General features: G+C 61.7%; 1 protein-coding gene across 6 annotated transcripts in view; it reads right to left on the reverse strand.

Annotated features, from left to right (window-relative positions):
- Positions 1-314: 314 nt before the first annotated feature.
- The window catches only part of GDPD5 (glycerophosphodiester phosphodiesterase domain containing 5), an 82,366-nt gene continuing 61,695 nt past the window's right edge, over positions 315-20,985 (reverse strand). For 3 of the 6 annotated variants that reach the window (XM_058305968.2, XM_058305970.2, XM_058305969.2), the window contains 13 exons: positions 20,663-20,722; positions 14,188-14,286; positions 13,917-14,010; positions 13,210-13,355; positions 10,350-10,432; positions 9,168-9,318; positions 8,516-8,734; positions 7,894-8,051; positions 7,513-7,660; positions 6,205-6,287; positions 5,704-5,718; positions 3,406-3,518; positions 315-1,271 (listed from right to left, as the gene is read on the reverse strand). In XM_058305968.2, coding sequence (XP_058161951.1) covers positions 1,123-1,271; positions 3,406-3,518; positions 5,704-5,718; positions 6,205-6,287; positions 7,513-7,660; positions 7,894-8,051; positions 8,516-8,734; positions 9,168-9,318; positions 10,350-10,432; positions 13,210-13,355; positions 13,917-14,010; positions 14,188-14,286; positions 20,663-20,722 — 1,518 coding nt within the window. In that variant the 3' untranslated portion in view covers positions 315-1,122. The other 3 variants (XM_058305971.2, XM_058305972.2, XM_058305973.1) reach the window with 2 other exon arrangements.

A 20,985-nucleotide genomic window follows, 5' to 3' on the forward strand; every position in this document is an offset into this window, starting at 1 on the left:
GTCTCTCATTGTGTTTCCTCATTGTGTCATCTTGTTGAATCAGCTCACCACGCCAGCCTGTCGCGTCAGCGCGCTTCGTGCTCATCTTCTTCAGGAGGCACTAGGAAACAAATCCAGGACCTCTCCAGTTGTCCAAAGCCCAGAAAAGACAAAGCCAAACCCCAGCCCTGGGGGAAGAGGCATCTCCTGGCTGAGAGCTTGTCTTTCCTTAGGCCAGGGAGCTGAGAATGCCTCCACGTGGCCAGAACAGAACCCCCAGCCCAGCACGTTCTGGCCCCATCTTCCTGCTGACACTTCAGAAAAGACACACCACACAGCAAGATGGCAGCTTTAATCATCCTGGCCAAGGCCCTGGGGCTCCCTCCACTGGAGGCCTCCTTGGCCACACACCTGGCCTTGACCATGGGAAACACCTCCCAGGGGGCCCGTGCCCTGGGAACCTTCTGAGATCAAGTCAGTCAGGGCTCTCCGGTGGGCGCCCGACATGAGACTGAGTGGCCCTGAGCCTGCTCCTCTGGCCATCTCCAGCCAATCCTAGGGGACATGGCTCGGGCCCTTTCCCGGAGCAGGCCAGAGGCTGTGGAAGGCTGGCTGGGAGGAGGATGCGTCTCCACCGCTGCAGCAGGCGCTCCTCCTGGGCCTTGTGCTTTGAGGCTGACGTGACAAGCAGGGCGGCTGGGGGCAGAGCCAGCCCAGGCCCTCAAGGCAGGGTCACAACGGAGAAGTGAGCGCCCCACGGCACAGCAGGAGGACGGACACGTGTGGGCACATGCGGGCATCTGCATCCTCTGCTGCCACAGGGGTATGGCATGGCCCAGGGGCCCATCAAGGCTTGCGGGTGGGGGTCCATGGGGAGGCCTCAGGGGGAGAGCCCGGCCCAGACCCCACACTTCCCAGAACAAGGCACCCCGGGCCTGCGGGGGCATCTGGGAGGTCAGAGTCCTGGCCTGGCTGGGCCTCAGGGACCAAGAGAGCGCCTTCAAGAGAGGCCACAGCTGACAAGGAGCTGGGGCCAGCAGGGGCCCGTGAGGCCAGCTCCCAGGGCACTCGCAGTCCAGACGCGCTTCTGCTGGCCCTCCCGGGCTCCCCCGCTTCCTACTTTATGTACAGGCAGGTCTCCAGCTAACGTCCACTCCGGTCCATGAAGGTCTTGGTGCGGCTGCCCCCCCTTCGGGGGTCCCCAGGGGTGCCGGTGCTGTTGGCGTAAGTGTCGTAATTGTTCTCGGAACCTATGGAGAGCTCATCAGAGATCTCCATGCCATCGCTGATCTCTGTCGGGTCAGAGGGAGACAGAACGTGAGTAGCAGGGTGGAGAGGTGTCGACGAGGATGTCGGGAGGTGGGGTGGGGAAGCTGTAGCACTTCTGGCCAAGCCCTTGAGCCTAGCGAAGCCCCTGCAGTCAGGTTTGGTACTGAGCCTGGAACCAAGGCCCCCTCGGTTTCTCCTGAGCCCCTGGTCTGCCCTCAGTCTGCTCTCCCTGGAGCTCTACCTTGCAGCCATGAAACCACCTGCACCCTCTTGAGCATGGCACCCGGTGTGTGTTCTCCTCTGGGCCTTGGCATACGTTGGCCCTCTGCCAGGAGCCATGCACCCATCACTATCGCTTTTTCTGAACACCTGGCTAAATCCTTCTCATCTCTTATTTCAGCCCCCTGGGAGCCTCCTGGGAGCGCCCAGGCTGGGATGGGGCCTCCTCGTGGCCACCCCTGCCCCCGCCCCTGCTCCTCTCTGCTCCAGCCCTGATCACATCCTGTGCAGTCGCTGTCTGTGGGCCTCACTGACTAGGCATCAGGCACCCAGCCAAGGGCAGAGGTGGCACCCGGGCACCCACGTCCCAGTGCACCGGGCACACAGCAGAGGCACAGGAAACACCTGCTGAGGAGCTGAGCTGAGCCACCTGGGTGGGGAGGGGGTGGGGACTGAGGCAGAACCCTCTGAGCCTGACACTCAGAAGGGGCTCCCGAGTGGCCTCCGGCTGCTTAAGGACTGTTTGGCACTGCGAGGAGGGGGCGGGCCTGCAAGCCTAGGGCCCAGCCTCCTGCTGTCCATTCATTCCGCTCACCCACTATGACCCTGCCAGGCACAGTGCAGGGGCCTCCTTGGAGGACCTGGCCTGGCCCCTCCTCCTGGGAGCGCCCTCAGGTAGCCAGAGCTACATTGGAGAGGTGCTCGCAGGGCTGTGGGACACCAGGGGAGAGCTCCACCAGCCCTGGGGCTCAGGGAAGGCTCCCAGAAGAAGTTTTTTTTGTGCTAGGGTAGATAGAGTGTAAGTGCCCCAGTGGCAAGAATCTGTGTACCCTAAGCACCTAGAACAGTGCCTGGCCTGTATCTGGGGAATGAATGAATAAATGAGGGAGTGAATGGATGAGTGGATGTTCACACAATTCCTGGACCTGTTCAAAATCAGAGTTGTTCCAGGTGGGCCCTCGTTCATTCAACCAGCGTCTGCCGAGCAGCACTCCAGGTGCTAACCGGCCAAGTGCTCAGTAAGGTGGGTGTTGGCCCATTTCACAGATGAGGCGGCTGCTGAGAGGGTAGACAGCATGCTCAGGGCCACGCAGCTCCGCAGGGGTAGGGCTGGGATTTGAATCCAGGTCCGCCTGGCTCCTAACTCTCCCTCAAGTCACACCTCCTCTCTCTCTACCTTGGGCCACGTTTCTCCCCTGACCTATTGGTTTCCTGTTCTCCAGCGTCCCCCTCTAATCTACCTTCTACCCTCTGCCGGAAAAGTGCTCAAAGACCAATCTGCCCATGACCCTCTTCTGCCTTCAGAATGGAACCCGGGCTCCTGATCACAGCACTGGAGACCAAGGCTCTCCCAGTGTCAACCTGGAGTGAGCCAGCCAGGGGACCCTCCCCGTAAGCCACGAGGAAAATGACGTTTTGTTCTAGAGGCTGTTCTGCCTCGAAAGCTCCTTGCAGAGCATGCCCCACACCTTCCTCGCTGCCCCAGGAAGCTCTGACCACTTCCTCCTCTTCTGTACCCACTCTAGCCCAGCACCCCCATCGGCTACAGCTCTGGTGACACCCAATCTTCAGTGTGTGTGTTTACACATCTGCCTCTTGCATCAGACTAGGTATGTCAGCAGGGGCGACCATCGAACAGGGATGAAATCAGTGTGTGTGGGGGGCCATGACTGAACCAGGCTAAAGGGGAGGGGCCCTCAATGCAGACCCTCCCCAGCCCCGTCCCCCCACCCCCCGCATCACCCTGTTACCCCAGCTCATCAACCAGGTGCTGATGCCGAGCCACAGGCTCTGGAGTGGACCGTGCGTGGAGGTGCGTATGTCGCCGTGTGTGCCTGTGCTCCCGCCTGTATGTGCCGTGTCTGTGAGCGCGCGTGCTCGTGGGATGTGCGGGGAGCAGAGCCCCGGGCCCGTGTGGGCCAGTGGGGCACTGCGCACCTGAGAAGATGAGCTTCTCCTTCATGATGCTGACGTCCCGGCTGGCCCGGCGCACCGCGGCGCTCAGCATGATCTGCTCGGGGTTGTAGCTCCGGATACCACCCAGGCGCCACCTGCAGAGATGGCCCCGAGGCATCAGTTCCCTCCCAGCCCGGCCCTGGAGCGGGGGTCCGGCCCGGCCCACTTCCTCTGGAGCCTCTCTGGATTTGACCCGAGAGACCAGCAAGACTCCAGGCCCACTGTAAGGATGGGGAGGCCGAGCAAGGCCGAGCTGGAGCTTGCCTAGGGGCTAGTGACTCTCAGCCTTGCCTTCCTCTTCTCTCCAGGACCCCATATCGGCTCCCCTGGTCCAGCAGGACTGTTGGGGGCTGGCTAATTCTGTCTCAGATGTCCCCAGTTTTGTGCCTGGCTCTTTTGGAATGGGAGAAAGTGGGGGGCGGGGACATGACTCGGATGACCCGCCCCGGGGTACACGCCAGTCTCGGGGAGTATGGCTGATGTCTTCCATAGCTCAGCCCTCATGACCAGCCTGAGCAAAGCCAAAGGGAGGCCCCAGGGAGGAAGGAAGGAAAGCAGGGAGGGGAGGGGAGCTAGCCAGGGGGCTCTGCTCAGAACTGGATTCAGAGTTCCCGGGGCACGGATGTTAGGATGACTCGGATGTTGGGGTGACTCGGTGTGCGGCCCCCTGCTCGTTCTGACAGCACGGCAGGGTCTATTTCCAGGGGAGAGGAGCAGGTTGGAGCATCAATCCCTGGGACGGCTCAGGCAGGGCGAGGCGGGGTAAAGCTGATGGGAGAGGGCTGAGAGGTGGGCTGTGCACAGGCCTGCAGGGCCTGCCTCAGAGCCGGGAGGACTCAGGCTGCACGCCCGGCCCAGGACCCTGGCTTGCTCTGGCAGTTCCTCTGGATTAGCCTCAGATCCCTGGCCTGTGAACCTGAGTTTTTCTGGTATCTAGACAGAGGATTCGCTGAGCCCCCAAACCCTACGCCCACCAAGAGGAGCGGGTGGTCAGATCAGAAACAATAACCCAACCTCCCAGGGAACTGAGCCTTGCTTGGGCGAGTGGAGGGAGCCAAGATCCCACAAGGACTCAACTGAACCTCTAGATGGGGTCGGCACAGCAGAAATGGACAGGCAGACAGACCGATAAACAGAGCAGACAGACAAGGAGAAAGCGAGGGGCAGAGGGGAGGCAGCTTACCCTTGGGCCGTGCTGGCTGCCCTACAAGTCCTGGGGTCCCCAGCCCTGCCTGCCAGGTGGCAGACGCCCAATAAATGCTTCTCGAGTGATGAAGGGAAGGAAGAGGCCTCGGGGAGCAGGCTTCTCGCTGCCTCGGCCCCCCCGGTCCCCCCCATCAGGCTCTCCTGAAGAGGACGAGGGCACCACCCTGGCTGGGGCTAGAGTAGGGCCCAGCGCGGCTGGCTGTCTCCCCCCTAGCCCATGGGGGGCTCCTGGCGAGCAGCTCTGGCTCCTGGCTGTGCCCCCAGCACCAGCATGGGCTGGGCACATGGGGTCACTGCTGGCTGGGTGCCAGGCAGATGTCCCTGTGCTGGGCTCAGTCCCACAGCCAGGGAGCTAGGCTTCTCTTCTTAGAAGCTGGCCACTGAAGCCACCTGACCGAGGAACACCCAAGCCATGTGCCCAAGAGGGGCTCATTTTGGAAATGAACATTCAATTCTCCAAGGAAAGTGTCAGGCCTGGGTCCCTGCAGCCAGGTACACCCAGGACAGGAAGCTCAGCCACTGTGGGTCCCGGGGTTTCTCAGGGGCATGTGGGTGCTAGTCTACAGAAAAGCAGAACGGGACAGAGCCAGAAACGGGGAAAGGCTGTCAGAGACAGAAAGAGATGGGGGAGACGTGGATTTAAACACTGGGTGATTGAGAGACAAACCCAGAGAGGAAAAGCCAGTGGAGCAGGAAGCGTGGTGGGGTCCCTGCAAGTGCAACTCGGGGGGATGGGGGTGCTCGGGCAGGGCCGCCCCCCACGGGGGACTCTGGTGCCGAGAGAGGCCAAGTCAGCCCCCTGCTGCCCGGGCAGCCCTGGTTCCCCCCCTGCAGAAACAGTAGAAGCCCCCGAGAGCCAGAGGGACACACACGGCGATGGGAGGGGCGGAGGGGAGGACCCGGGGAGGGGGAGGGGGAGAGCGGGGAAGGGCAGAGGAGGCTTTGGCAAGACAAGGGTCCGGCAGGGTGAGCAGGTGGGGCCCCCGGCGCAGGGCAGGTTTCCAGACGAGCCTGGAGAAGGGGACAGCAGGGAGGAGGAAGAGAGAGGAGAGGAGAGGACCCCGCCAGAATTACCTGATCAAGTGATAGCTGTGAGAGGCCAGAGTGCAGCAGAGAGAGGGGGAGGAGGGGGAGAGAGGAGGGACATGCGCAGATCAGAGCAGTATGGGACAGAGAGAGAACGTCAGTCAAGAGTAAAAGGCCAGCCCCTGGGTTTGTGGCCGGGGCCCGCCTGGCCCGAAACCTTCCCCCAGACCCGCCACGCCCCCACCACGCCCCCACCCCACTGGGCATCCTGGGGGGGCTGGGGGTGTTCACCATGCCACGTGAACCGTTTCGGAGACAGGCCCAGAGAGGAGCCGCACCGTGCCAAGGCCACACAGCAAATCAGGGCCGAGCCCGTGCAGCTGGGTGGGGGTTCATTCCAGAATCACTTGAACTCTGGCTGGGGGGGCAGGGTCTGGAGGCCCTGGGGGTCCTTCCTTCTCCCCTGAAGAGGGGCTCAGGGCGGGCAGGGGCTGGGCCTGGTGGGCGGGGGCCGAGGGAGGGCCACGGAAGGCGGCGGAGCCTACTCACTTCTGGAACACGAAGATGCCCACGATGAAGGTGAAGGAGAAGAGGTCGGCGGCGACCCACAGGAGACGGTACTCGTAGGGGGCCTGTGGACAGATGGCCGCGGGCAGCTGCTGGGCACGGCCAGGCCCGGCCGAGCTCGGGAGCAGAGGCCACGGGCGGGAGGACGCACAGGTCCATCGTGAGGGGCAGGGGAGGGGCTGGGGGCTGGGGGCTTGTGCGTGGCAGGCGCAGCACTGAGGGTCGGGGATTTGGAGTGAGTGGGCTGGGAGAGGGCGTGCGGGTGAGCGCGGGAGGTGCGCAGCGGGGGGCGTGCGTGTTAGCAGCCGATGAAGAAGGCAGCGGGAACGCGAGGGTGTGCACGGGGCGGCCCCGTGGGCTGGCGCTACGCGGGGCTGTGGGTGTGGAGCGCGGGCCGACCCCTCCAGGGGACTAGAGAGAGGGCAGGGCCGGTCCTCAACCCCCTCGACCTCAGGTGATGGTGTTGGGGGCGAGGGGCAGGGTGGGGGGCCCTTCCTGTTGGGGCACCTCCCTGGGACCTGACAACTGGCTCCTGCTGCCACGGGCAGGAGGCCACTTCGTCTCCCTGGGCTGAGCCCTCGGGGTGCTGAAGGGCGGGCCGGGGGAGAGCTGAAGATGGGGTCTCGAGAGCTTAGAAGGGGCTGTGATAACCCCGGCACCTGCAGTCGCCACCTGGGTCCTGTTTCCCCGCTTCCCGAGGCCCCTTTTTTGGCGCTGTCTTTCCCGCTCTCGTCCTACTTTCCCCAGGCGCCTCCCCGTCCCCCAATCACCCCCATCTGATTCTGTGGCCCTGGAGCCACGTGAGCCGTCCCCATACCCTCCAGCTGCGCCCCCAGGGACACCCCGGGCGGGCAGGAAGGCAGCAGCGGGCAGAACCCCGCGGCCCAGGAGCAAGGCGAGGGCTCCCCAGCCCCCTGGCAGGCGCTGGGCCGCTGGGTGAGAGCCGGGTCTACTCGCGGTGTGCTCAGACCAGATGCAACACTCCCTGTTCTCGCCCCGCTGTTCACCTCTTTTCCTGATCATCTCCCTTCCTTGAAACAAAACAGAAACCAACCGACACCAACCCCCCAAACCCCGAAGTCGCTCCTCACTCTTCTAGGGCCCTCGGTGATGGTTCCTCCCTGTGGGCCGGGCCCAGGCCCCCCCGCGCCCCTGGAGACCCTCCCCAGGCCTCCGTGGAGACCCCACCAGAGAGGACCCTGTGGGCAGGGAGCTAGCCCGAGCGGCCGGGGCAGGCCAGGGGCAGCCCCCCAAGATGCCCCCAGCCCCCCCAACAGTCCCCCAGCTCACCATGATCCAGAGGGGGGCGGGCACCTGGGACAGGGCATGGGAGTTGTCCGAGGTGACGGAGGGGACCCCCGCGCACCACAGCAGGGAGAAGAGCCAGGGGGCGTTGACCGTGTACAGATTCACGCTCAGGTTCCAGGAGGCGTAGTCCCTGTGGGGCGTGGCAGAGGGGATCAGCGTGCGGGCTTGTGCGGGCTCCCGCCGTCCCCAGGGTGCGAGCACGGCCCCCCAGCACCTCCCTACAGCCCTGGAGGGCAGAACCCCCGCCCCCAGGGGCTGCGCGCAGGTGCCAGCTGGGTCAGCCGAGCCCCTCGCGCCCAGCGCGTGCACGGCTGGCAGGGAAGTGGGAGGCTCAGCGCGTCGCCCCCTCCCCGGGGCGGGCACCTGAGCTCCTGGCGGGACACCTGAGTGTAGCGCAGGTTCAGCCGCTGGATGTGGCCCCGCAGCAGGCTGGCCACCGCCTCCTTGGAGTCGGATGTCTGCTGGAAGCCGGGAGCCACCTTGCGCACGAGCGGCCTCTGCCTGTTAGGCAGCCACAGGACCTGCGGGCGCCAGGGGCCAGCCTCAGCTCTCTCCTGCCAAGGGCGCACGAGAGCGCCTCCCCTCGCAGAGCAGCCGTTAGGGCTAAAGGAGGTGGGACCTGGCACCCCGGGGGAGCTTAAATACAGTAATCACTAGCTGGGGGCGGCGGGGGGTGGGGGGGCGCCTCGGACCCAGCCAGGCTGTGATCATTCTAGCAACAGCTCAGGAAGCTTCATCTAGGCCCTGGGCCCACGATTTCTAGCCCCAATACCGATTACTCTGCATGGGGCCATAAATGGGTGCCCTGCCAGTCAACTGGGCTTGGAGGCCTCTGATCCCAAGAGACTGTGCCCCCCGGTGTGGGCAGCAGTGCCCGGGGTGAGCGGGCACCTGGGCCCCCGCCTGCCCTTCTTGCCGGGGAGGCGAGGGGCACGCCACCCCCGCTCTACACGGGCCGAGGAGGGGCGCTGCGGGCCGGCCTCACCTGGTGCTGGGGGAAGCCCGAGCGCAGCAGGGCCTCCAGCGTGACGTTGAGGAAGCTGCCGCGGTAGGGGTGCTCGCGCGGCGGGTCGCGCAGGTTGAGCAGCAGCGAGGTGTTGTCCTTGACCAGCTCCAGGAGCTCGGCCAGGCTGCAGATGGACTGGCCCTGGGCCTCCCTGCGGTCGGCGGGCGACAGGGAGCCGGCTGTCCAGAAGGGGTCGGCCTGGCAGGGACATGGACACACGCGCGGCTGCAGCTCCGGCGGGTGCGGCCAGTGTCTGCAAAGGGAGCCCGGGCCCTGGGGGGGCTCCAGGAGACCCCAGCCCTAAGCGCTCCACCCCACCCGCCGCTTGCCAAAGGAATGCCTTGCTTGGACCATCTCTCAGACCCCCGCGGATTCCTCATGCAGCAGACCGGAGAACCCACCGCCCTCTGGAGTTTTCCAGCATTAATGACTTTATTGACTATTATCATCTTCAACCTTCCCTGGTGGGGGAGGTGGCCCCAGGACCAGCAGTGACAGCCACGAGCCCGGCTGCAGCGGCAGGAGCCCGGGGAGGCCCCTGACCACCCGGCTGGGGGCCACCCCGCCCCTGCTCCGCGGGTCCCCGTCCCGTGCTCCCCACGTCTAGGGCTGGCGCCGGGTGCGGCCGGACCTTAAGGAACCACTGGCCGGCGTTGAGCCTCTGCAGGACGGTCCAGTTGAGCATGGCGGCGGGTCTGCGGGCGAGCTCCGGGAATTCCTGCTCCACGTTGGTGGTGCGCCGCAGTGTGGCGTCGTGCATGAGGAAGGGCACGCCGTCCAGGCTGCGGGGAGGGCGCCACCGGGTCCTCACCTGCCCGCGGCGGTCACCCCCCCACCCCTCGGGCTCCACGTCTGCGCAGAGAGGATGGTGGGCTGGCCGGCGGCCCCCAAGGGCCGACTCATTCTGCCTCTATGAGGGTCTGGTGGGGGTGGGGCTCCTGAGGAGGGAGCGCTGGGAAAAGGCTGGACCTATATCCTCTTAGCAACCATGGGGAAACTGAGGCTGGGAGAGGGGAAGTATCTAGCTCAAGGCCCACAAGCCAGTAAATGGTGGAACCTGGCTTAGAACCAAGTCCATCTGACACCATAATGAGTGCAAATGCACTCATTTGACAAATGACAAATTTGTCAAATTCCACCCTCCTCCCCACCCCCATCCCACCAGGGCTGCCAATAGCCCATGTGGCACCTTAGTGTGAGACAGTAAAAGGCACCTGTGTCCCTTCCTCAAGGCATTTTACCACCACCTATAGAAAGTTGTGATAGAGACACAATTCTAGGATGTCTACAGTGGGAATGGTGTCCTCACACATGTGGTGCCCTTGTTCAGTGCACAACCTGCCCAACTCGACATGGCAGCCCTATCACCCTCCCCTTCCAGGGATAACTTCCACGAAACTGGTACAGGTTCTCCCTGCCCTTTGTACTTTCCTGTACTTATAAATCTAAAGGTAGAAAAAGTATATTTCCCTGTTGTGTGGTCTTTTTAAAAATCACTGGCATCACAGTGAATGTATCACCTCGCCAGTTGATTTTAGACACTCATCGTGCTGAGTCATAGATGAAGAGCATTTTTCCTTCATGTGGGTCTGTGGTAGGAGTCCACCCTCACCCCTGCTTGAACCAGAGAGTCTGTCCTTTTCTCTATTTTATATCCTGGGGTTTGGCACGAGACGCGTTTTGCGTGAACAGTTACACCATTAAAGCAGAGTGCCTGCCCTGCTGTGTGTGCGCCAGCTTCCCTCCCCACTGGGGCTCTGGGAGCAGTGGAAACCCAGAGGCAGGGGAGGGGAGGAGGGCAGCCCCCCCTTACCTAATGGTGACGTCAGCCTGGAGCCCGTACAGCTTCTGCTCTAAGGCCTTCCGGAAGGACATCAGTGTGTGCTCTGGGGCCAGCTGGGGAGGAAGGGGGCAGTGAGGCAGAGCCAAGATCTGGCTGGACGGGGTCCCACTGGCCAGCGGAACGCCTCCTGCTGGGAGGTCGGGGGAGGCCTGACTCTAATTCTGGTCTCTTCCTCACAGTGGCTGTACGACTCTGGACAGACAGACCACTTGGCTTCTCGCAAGCGCAGTTTCCTCATTTCCCTGCCCCGCAGGCTTGTTTCTGGCGGTTGTGCTAGTGTAGGTAAGAGCCTGACACGTGGCTAGCACGTAACAAACCAGAGCTCTGATTGTTATGTTATCGTTATTGTATTCCTGGCTAGAGACTGGGGCAGGAGGGCTTTTTCACAGTCCCCTGTGTCTCCGTGGCAGCCGTGGGGCTGCGGCTGGTTATACCTTCCAGGATCTTAGAGGGAGGGCAGGGTATGGTAGAATGTCGGTAAGTGATCAGTTTTCTACACATACATGAAAATACCTTCTTCCTCCCTGGACTGTTATGTGGATTAAAAGCCTCTAGCATCTTGCCTGATATACAGGAGACACTTAATAAATGGCAACTGTGAACCCTAGAGTGTGTTAATCAGAAGGTCTGGTTCTAGCTCTGACTCTGTCATTAACTAGCTTTGTGATCTTGGGTGCATCTTTTTTTTTTTTTCTTTTTTTGAGGTACCAGGAGCTGGGGATTGAACCCGGGACCTCATATGTGGGAAGCTGACATTCAACCATTGAGCCACATCAGCTTCCCTGAGTTGGTTTTTTCATCTGTTTGCTTGTTGTTTTCCAAGGAGGCACCAGGAACCAAACCTGGGACCTCCCAGCAGGTGCTCAACTGCTTGAGCCACATCTGCTCCCCAGAGGTTAATTTAAAAAATTTTTTTAGGTACTGGGACCAGGAGTTGAACCTGGACCTCATATGTGGGAAGCCAGCGCTCAACCACTGAGCCACATCAGTTCCCTTGGGTGCATCCTCCCCACCTACGGACCTCAGTTCCACCTTGGGGTGGACCCAGTGTTCTCTGCGGGCCCTTCCGGTCGGGAGCGTCGGGGCTCTAGGTCTCCTTCCCTTGACTAGTCCGAGGACCCTGTAATGCCCTTCAATTACCACTGGGGGTCAGCACCAAACCGCGGATAGGGGAGGACAAGGCGGGTGAGAGGACAGAGGACCGAGGGAGGGGCTGGGAAGGGACCCCTCAGCTGATCTCATCCCCACCCAGGAAAAGCCCATTCCCATCTTCTCTCCCCCTTGCCACTCTGCTCCCCAACCTGCAACCCTCCCCATCCTCTGGAGGCAGCCTGGCACCCGGGCACAGGGAATGGCGAGGGCTCTGGGACTGAGCAAGAAGCCAGCAATCCCATTTCCCAGCCTCTGACGTTGGGCAACTGCCTCACCTCCTGGGGCCTCGGCTTCTTTAGCTATGAACCAGGCTAATGCTATCAACCTCACAGGTGAGATGGAGACCCCTGCCCAGAGCCTGGCACCCCGCAGGGACTCTAGGGCATGAGTTCCTTCTGCCCCTTTGCCCACAGCTGAGCAGCCTTGGGGGATGCAGCCCCTGTCCCCAGCCAGAGGCAGAGCAGGGCACAGAGGTCCATGGCACGCTTAGTGGCAAGGCTCCAAGATGTGCTCTCCAAGTGTAACGAATGTACCACACTACTGCAGGATGTTGTTGATATGGGAAATGTACGAGGGTTTGGGAGCAGGGCATACGGGAATCCCGTTTTTTTTAATGTAACATTTATGTAATCTAAGTATATTTTTTAAAAAGTAAAAACCTATACCTAAAAAAAATTAAGATACAAAAAAAAAATACTACCCAGTTAAAAAAAAAAGGAGGGGTGTGGTTGCTTTGTAAGGGCCCCTTTGCTGTCTTGAAGTGAAGGGCACAATGTAACTGCAAATTATTAAACCAAACAAGCCTCCAGGCGCCCCCTGGAGGTCGTGCGCAGTACTGCCCCTGTTGAGAAGCATTGGCTCCAGGCTTTGGTGGGTGAGGAGGGCTTGGGGGTGGGGTGGGGGCTGCCCCAGGTAACTCTTTTTGCACCCTGGCTGTGTGCCGGGCTCACATCTGGCACTTCACGTGACTCTCAACAAGGCCAGGGCACAGGCTCTCCGATTCCATCGTACCAGACAGGGAAAGCAGGCACAGAGAAGGAGAAAAGCTCGTACGGGGTCCCACAGCCGGCGAGGCGCAGAGCCAGGATTCGAACCCAGGGGCGCGGCTCTGGAGCTGGCCGTCTCACCCTGAAGCTCCGGTGCAGGCTCACAGGGCAAGGCCGGGACCCCTCACCGCCCCTCCCAAGGCCCAGTGCACCTTTCCTTTAGCCCCCGCTGTGGAGCTGCAGCCGGCCCTCATCCCACTCCTCCCCGCGGGCCCCACCCCTGCCTGGCCACGGCCCACCGCGCCCTGCACCCCCCACACCCGGCGCCTCTGCCCTGGGCTGCCCCAGCCTCCTCTGCCGCCTCCCTGCCTCTCCTCTGCCTCGCTGGCCAATTGCACAGCCTCCCGAGCGCCCTTCTAAAGCCACAGCCCTGCGGAAAACCCTTCTGCATCTCCGGGGCCCTTGGCCTAAAGGTGAAATCTGTTCAGCGAGATGCCACAGGGCTCTTCAGGGTTCCATCCGTCGAAGCACTTAGCCTTATTTTCCACGCTACACGTCGCTGTTCTCAGCCCACCGCCCACAGCCCATCTAGTTTCCAGCAAGCTGCCCCCAGGCCCTTGCCTGTCTCCTGGAAGGCCAGCTCGGCCAAGTCCTCCCCACCCCGGTCTGTTGGGACGCGCAGGGACACTCACCATGGGGGCCCCGCGGTGGCCAATGAGGGCGGGCTTGGGGCCCAGGTCCTTTCTCTCCATGATGCAGGGGGAGGAGATGGTGAGCGGGGCCAGGTAGAGGGCGAACACCGCGGCAAAGAAGGTGCAGAGAATGGCTGCCTGGGCGGCTGCGGAAACGGGCCGTGAGCACCCCGGGAGCCGCTCTGCTCCCACCAGCCCAGCCTGAGCCCCGGCAGGTTGGGGGTAGGGTGCTGGGTCCCTCTTTCGTCCCCCTGCCAGGACCCAGATGCTGAGGGGACTCTGTGCCCCGGCAGCCTCCATCCTTGCTGGGAAGGGCAACCCGGCTTCCAAGGCTCGTGCACGTGCAGACATAGAGATGCGGAGAAGAGCACTGCCAGGCACCGAGGCTGCAGCTCCGCGGATTCTGTGGGCCCCTCGGACCCAGCGCGCAGGCCCCACTCGACCCCAGCCCCCAGCTGACAGGCTAGCCCTGGCACCCGACCCCAGCCCCCAGCTGACAGGCTAGCCCTGGCACCCGACCCCAGCCCCCAGCTGACAGGCTAGCCCTGGCACCCGACCCCAGCCCCCAGCTGACAGGCTAGCCCTGGCACCCGACCCCAGCCCCCAGCTGACAGGCTAGCCCTGGCACCCGACCCCAGCCCCCAGCTGACAGGCTAGCCCTGGCCCTCGGTGGGTGGGGGGAGGCTGGGCCTGCCCACTGTACTCACAGGACCTCTCTGCGCGGGCAAACTGTCCAGCCACGATCCACGAGAGTGCCGTGATGGCAACCAGGGCGCCCAGGTGCAGGAACGGCGCTGTGCCCTGGCGTGGGGGGTGACAGGTTACCCGCGTCCCGACAGCCCGCCCCCGTCTCTAACTGCCCAGTGGGGGAGGTGGGCGTTTCAGGCCCTAGCTTACAGCACCCTCTGGGCCTCTGGCTGTGACCCTGGCCGCGCCCTGCCCTGCTCTGGGCCTGCCGCTCCCCCAGCCCCCGCTCACCTGCAGGGAGATCAGCAGCACCTCCCACTCGTCCTCCCACAGCTGCGCCACGGCCGACATGGCCACCACCGTGGAGACCAGGATGACCGCCAGCCCTATCTGGAAGGGGGAGAGACGCCGGGCAGGGGGTCAGAGCTGGGGGGCCTGGGCAGCCCCAGGGCCCCCAGAGGTCTGAGGGAGGGAGTCAAAGAGAGGAAGCCCAAGAGAGAACTGGAGAGTGCAAGAGAGATGGACAAAGAGGTGGGAAGAGGGGAAGAAAGACAGACAGAGGGACGGTCTGAAAGGAAGCCAGAGTTAGACGGACAGATGATGGGGAGAGAGAGGTAGGAGACAGAGCCAGCGAGGCAGCGAGAGCAGGAGACAGACGGGGGGCGGGGGGAGAAGGCCGAGCTGGGGTAAGGCAGGGACGCCCCAGGGCCCAGCTCTGCTGAGGGTGAGGAGGGGAGCAAATGGGGCTCCCCCGCAGGTCACACCCCTGCACCCACCTGCCATTCATTCCCAGCACCCTAGTAAGGAAAATCCTTCCATCCCGCAAGACAAAGGGGGAAACTGAGGCTCTGCTAGAGGGGTGACTGCCCAGGGTCACGGCGCTGGAAGCTGACCAGGGTCCCTGCAGGAGCCTGAACCCCAACCCGGCCTCCCGCACCCACTCGGCCCCCCGCGGCGCTTCTGGCCACAAATCTGCGCCCCTGCCCATTTCCAAGGCTTGCTCCCCAAAGCCGAGTCTGCCACGGGGCTGGCCTCCCACAGCGGCCTGGAGACCGAGTGACCGGCTCTGAGGGCGGACTGGGCGGCACGTTCACGTAAGGAGCTCTTTGGGGACAGGTGGGATGTGAAGCGTCACGCAACACAAGACGTGCCCCCGAATTAGGCGAGGCCTGGCTTCTGGCTCCTCAGCCCCCAGCAGCCCCCTCGAGTCCACCCTGCCTCCCTAAAGCCCAGGCCGCGCGGCTGCGGTGCCACCACACCTGCCCACCCGCTCCTCCCCACATCAGCAGGGCCTCAGTCCCTCTCCCGCGGTGGCCCTTCCTGGAGGCAGCAGCACCTGGGAGCCCGCCAACCACTGAGCAAGGACTAACTGAACCTCTAGACAGTGATCTTCCTTTGTTCCCTGCCAGGCGGAGAAGAGGAATTCTTGCCTGAGATGAAGTTTTCCTTTGGAGGTTTGTCATTCCAGCCCATCGGCCTGGACACGAAGGTTCCAATAAGACACAGAAAGAAGGCGGGCCAGGTGAGGGCCTTTAGAGCCGACAAGCCAGCTCCGGGGGGGGGGGGAAACAGGTCCCACGTGGGCCCAGGTCTGCACCAGGCCCCTCCCGCAGCCTCCATTTATTCTCCCAACGTCTGGTCACGTTCATTTTACACCAGGCAGAGGGGTTCCGAGGGGCTAGGGCCTGCCTGGCCGCGCAGCCTGGAAGGGGCTGAACCCGGGACTCGGACCCCGCCCGGCCTGCCTGGGGGGGGGGGGGGGGCGCGCTTTCCTCGGGCAGCCTGCCCTGGCGCTCCTGCCCGGCCCTGAGGCTCCTCCCTGCCCCAGGCCCGGCTCACCTCCCAGGTGCGGGCGCAATCACCCGCCTCCCCGCCGGCACACAAGTGCCCCCTTGTGGCCGCCGGAGGGATCCCTGCCACGGCAGGCGTCTCCGAGGGGTCGTTTCTGAATGGGCTTATTACCATACGGAACTGCTCGGGGAAGTTCTTGTAATAAAACCGATCTCCCATCGTCCTAACGCAATTAAAATTTGTATTGTCTCTGAGTTTTACAGTTTCTCTAGTGGCAGCCGTTATGCTCAGCGTCATTATTGCAGTGTCGAGCCCTGCTCCACACAGGGACCTACAGCCCAGTAATTGCATTGTGACTCCTTCGCCCTGGCTGGGGAGGCGAAGCCCAGGCCAGGAGGCCTGGACACGGGCCACGTGGCCCTCGGCTTTCTCTCCCGGTGGGACTTGTGGATGGGAGGGGTGGCGGGCGAAGGGTGCCTTGCCTGGGTGCTGGGACCCAGGAGGAGCCGGAGCCCAGCCTGGCAGAGCCGAGCGGGGGGGGGGGGGGGGGTGTCTCTGGGGGCGGCCGACCTCTGGATTCTGTGGTCCCACCGGGACAGTGGTCCACGTGGCTCAAGTCCCACCCGCCCCTCAGCCACATCCAGGCTGCGCGCCTGAGGGGGACGTTTAGCCTCATCACTTCCTGCGCTGTAAAACAGGACAGCGAGGACCTCCCAGAAAGGGGCCTGGGGGAGATCAATGAGAAAATGTAAGTGACGTGCTTAGCACAGTGGCCGGTGCCAAAACAGCAGATGCTTACTAAATGTTACTGGTATACTTTTTAAAAATGGCCAGAGCCGTAATATCAAAAGCAGAGGAAGATTGCAAGGAAGGATGGAACACCGTGTGAAAAGCGCCTGACAGGTGTAGGGCCTGCCCGATACAAGATGGTTTATTGCTGTCATGACCAGCACAGGGACTGACACACGGGAGGCCCCCAGTGAATGTAACTTCCATTCCATTAAGCTGCAGCTGGAGGGACAGAGGCTAGACACCAGGACGAACTGTGGAGAGAGATGTTTGGAGAGAAGTGTGAGTGTGGAAGGGCTGATTAAGCCTGGGCAGGGGACAGAAGGGACTTGCCGTGGTGTGGTCCTCGGTGCTCTCCTCCAGGCCTTAGGTCTGGTCACTTATGGACAGCGGGGCCGGGGCCGGGGACCACACAGAGGAATTGGGCTGGCCCATCCTGGGTGGTGAGGGGGCGAGGGGAGGAGGGCTGCTGGTCTGACAGGGGACAGGTGAGGCCACTGACTGAAGCAGTGCAGAATGACCAGTGCCACGACGGGGACAGCCCGGGAGCAGGCAGCTGAGATCAGGCACCTCCCAGGAGTGACATCTGAGCCAGTTCTAGGGGGCAGGGCGGGGCAGGAAGGGTATGGCTCCGAGAGAGGGGCTCCCACTTACTGTAAAGCCCCCACCACCCTTCAACCTTCTCCCGCATCTCCTGGACTTCTCCTGGGGGCTGGGGGGGAGGGGCTCTGGGAAGCAGGTGCTTCAGGAGGGCTGGAGAGCAGGGGGAGGGCAGCGAGTGGCACCCGCACTGCTCGCAGCAGCCAGCCCACCTGCAACGGCTCTCTCCCCGCGTTCTGAGCACCTCTGTCCTCCAGCCCCTCTGCTCCTCGGGACTCAGGGCGACCCAGAGACTCCCCAAACAGAGATCAAGACTGTAAAGCTACAGTATTTAAAGCAGGATAGTACTGGGTAAAGACCAAGCAGACAAATAAGAGTAAATAAAGAGTCCGTAAATAGATCTAAATACAGACAAATATTTAATATGCGGTAAAAGTGGCATCTTACGTTAGATTGGGAAAAGATGGATTATTCAATCATAGAGCTGGCAAGATGGGGGAGCCAAGTGGAAAGAACCAAGTGAGAGCCATCCCTCATGCTATACCTCAAAATAACTTGCAAAAAGATAAAAAATGTAAATGTTAAAGAAGTGGAAACATATCATTGCCAAATGATGTCACAGAGAAATTTTTTATAATCAGGAGTCATGAAAAAAGGTGATAGATTCAAGCATCTAAAATTTTTAAAAATTCCAATGGCAAAACACTATCAGCAAAATCAAGAGATCCATGACAAACTGGGGAGAATTATTTGAAGCCCCTCAGACAAAGAGCTGGCTTCCCATATCTATAAAGAGCTCCAGTAAATTAACAAGCAAAAAACAAATCCCAAAGTCAAAGGGGCAACAACTACGAAGAAGCAGTTTGTAGAAAAGGCTATGCCGATGACTCAAGCAGGTGAAAAAATGCCAGGCCTAACTCATGGGAAGGCAAAGGCAAGTAAAAATTACATGGAGGAAGCACTTTTCACCCATTGGATCGACAGAAGTCAAGAGAGCTCACACATCACTGGAGATGAGCTTTTATCAGCACAGCCAGATGCTGTGGAAAGAGTGGGAATCGGGCTCTTCTAAGGAGGCACTCTGACAAGAACGATCAAAATTACAAAAATGCACGTGCTTTACCAGCAATGCCTCTTCCAGGTCACTGCCTCCTAGTAAACGTAAAGGGCTGAAAACAACCGGAAAGTCCCTCGGGCCCTTCAAGAGGGGACGGGCACATCCAGACCGAGGGAGAGAAGCAAGTGTGGGACCCCAGCAGGCGGGCGCTGAGGAGTCTTCTGTTCAGGTGCAGAAAAGACTGGACCGGAAGCTACTTGGCTTTAAAGCAAAAGGACAAGTTTCTGTTTGTCGCATGACACTGTGGCTGCAATTAACATCCCTGAATCAGTGGCCGAGGTGGGAAATGTCGTGCTGTCTATATGTTACCACAGTAAAAACAACAACAACAACAAGAAAATCTGGGGAAAAAAGGAAGTGCATATGCAAAGTCTATGTATATCTATATGTTTGTATGCTCTTAAAATACCTCTGGAAGACGCAGAGAGCACATGCAACCTCTGAAGAGACGAGCTGGGGGCTGGGGCTGGGTAGGAGGGAGATTCTCACTGTGCACTGATTCGTGCCTTTGGGTTTTGAATCACGTCAATGTATCACACAGTCGAAAATTAATTAAAACAAATAAAAAGAATAAGGATTCCTTAGCAGCTTAGAATCAAACGGGGGAGCAGATGGAGCTCGGTGGCTGAGCTCCTGCTTCCCATGTACGAGGTCCTGGGTTCAATCCCCGGTACCTCCTAAAAAAAAAAAAAAAGAATCAAATGACAACGGAATCTTGGAAACAGAATAGTGGAATCTCTTGGATACTCTGGGTCAGCTGGCCTGGAAGGAGCCTTCCTTTGTGCTGAGATCACACAGGAGGGGGCAGAGTGGGGAGGAAGGCAGGACTCCCACCGGCGCTGCCACCAGCAGAGATGAAGGAGCCGATCCTCCTGTCCCCACGAGAAGACATGCAGCATTCATCTGCCGCCTCGGGCCGGCCCAGCGACCGCGGAGGCCTCTGCTGGGTTCAAGGCGGCGGGAGCTGACCTGCTGAGAGCTGCCACGGCCCGGCCCGGAGGACGCGGCCACAGAGCCTGCGGCCCCACCGAGGGCTGCCAGCTGGCGGGGTGCTTTCATGTGGTAGCTTTGCTGCTGGGAGAAGGGAGTGCCTCCCCAGGGGACCCCAGAAGGACAGAGTGACAAGCAGGAGGGAGGCAGGAGGGGACCAGGGGCTGTTGCGGCTCTTCAGGCCTCCACGCCTTCGGCACCATCTGTGCGCTGACGACCCCGTACCCCGGGTCTATCCCCCGAGCTCCAGACCTGGGAAATCAGCCAACCCCAGACGCCCCCCTGGAGGCCACCGGCACCGCACACTCCACGCAGCTCAGCCGAGCCCACCACGTCCCCCTCCCTGCTCCTGCTCCAAGCCCACCCGGTCCAGCGGAAAGCAGGCCCCGCCGGCGAGTCACCCTGACCCGGCACGGCCCCGGGTCCCTGCTGGAAGTTTCTGCCCTTCCTCAACGTCATGTCCGTTCTGAGCCAGGCTCTAGGCAGAGAAACCAGCTGTCCCCGTGGCCCTCCTGGAGGAGCAAGGGCTCTGTCCCAGCAGGCTTTGTTCAAGCGCTGCACCCACGGGGCCTCCAGAAGAGCAGGCGTCGGAAGCATGTCCTCAGCCCCGTGAGTGCCAGCCACGGCCAGGGAGCAGGCCGAGGCTCCGGGAGACAGGACGCCGCCTGCTCGGGGCCCAGCTCCGAGTGGAGCGCTGGGGACCCGGAGCCCACAGAGCTGATGCTGGCCCGTGAGAAGCCCCCTGACGGGGGTGGCGGCTGGGGAGGCAGAGGGAAGGCAGCAGTGCAGGGGCCCAAGCGTGTGGCAGGGGAGCTGTGGGGGCTGGGGGAGCCCAGGAGCCTGGAACGTGGGGAAGGAGTATCAGGGAGAGGGGCTGACGGAGAGAAGAGAGGGAGGGCAGGAACAAAGCGCTAAAAGTAGCGCGCAGGCAGGCGCTGGGGGGCCGCAGTGAGTCACGCAGCCCAAGCTGGGGGAGCTGGCAGAGGGCAGCTGGGGCCAGAGCCTGCAGGGCCCTGGAGCCGGCTTGGGAGTCCACTCAGCCTGGGAGCAAGAAGCTGTGGAGCAGGGTGGGGGGACAACACTGCTGGATCAGGGCTTTTGCTTTTTGTTTTTTAGAAAGCCAGAAAGGAGAGGGGCGCTTGGAGGCAGCGCCACCAGAGGGCGGTGCTGAGCCACACGCTGTGGGCTCGGCTGGTTAACAGTGGGGCCACAGGGCTGGGACCCACTTAGCAGTCGGGAGACCTTGGGCAGGTCCCTTAACCTCTCTGCGCCTCGGTCTTCCCAACTGCAGACTGGGACGATAGCCGTTCCTACATGATAGGGTGGCGGCGAGGATTAACTGAGTTAATGTAAGCAGGTGGTGGGAACGGCATATAGTGGGTGCTCCGTGTATCACCATCCAGGGGAGGCGCTTGCCCCGCCTCTGCAGCCCCCCAGCTCCCCCTGCCCTCTCTCCCCGGCCCGCAGGGGCAAGCTTACCTTGTGCAGCCAGTGCAGGTTCATCTGCTGCCCCACGGCGACGTGGCACAGCGCCAGGACCTGAGGAGGCACCCACCAGGAGGCAGTCAGGCTCCACGCGTCCCCAGGTACCCCGCGCCCCACTGCTGCTCTGGGGCCTCCGAACACCCCCTCCCTGCAGCAACGGCCTCGCGACTCCCCTTCTCTGGGGTTTTCCCTCAAGTGGGTTACTGGGCCCTGTGGCACTAGGACTGCCCAGTTTAAGTCGTCCAATGTTTCGAGAGGCCCAGGATTCTGAAAGAGTCCTGAGCCCTGTCCCCAAGGAGCCCCCGCCTGGCTACTGG

The sequence above is a fragment of the Dasypus novemcinctus genome, chromosome 10 (assembly GCF_030445035.2).
Source record: "Dasypus novemcinctus isolate mDasNov1 chromosome 10, mDasNov1.1.hap2, whole genome shotgun sequence".
Lineage (NCBI taxonomy): Eukaryota > Metazoa > Chordata > Mammalia > Cingulata > Dasypodidae > Dasypus > Dasypus novemcinctus.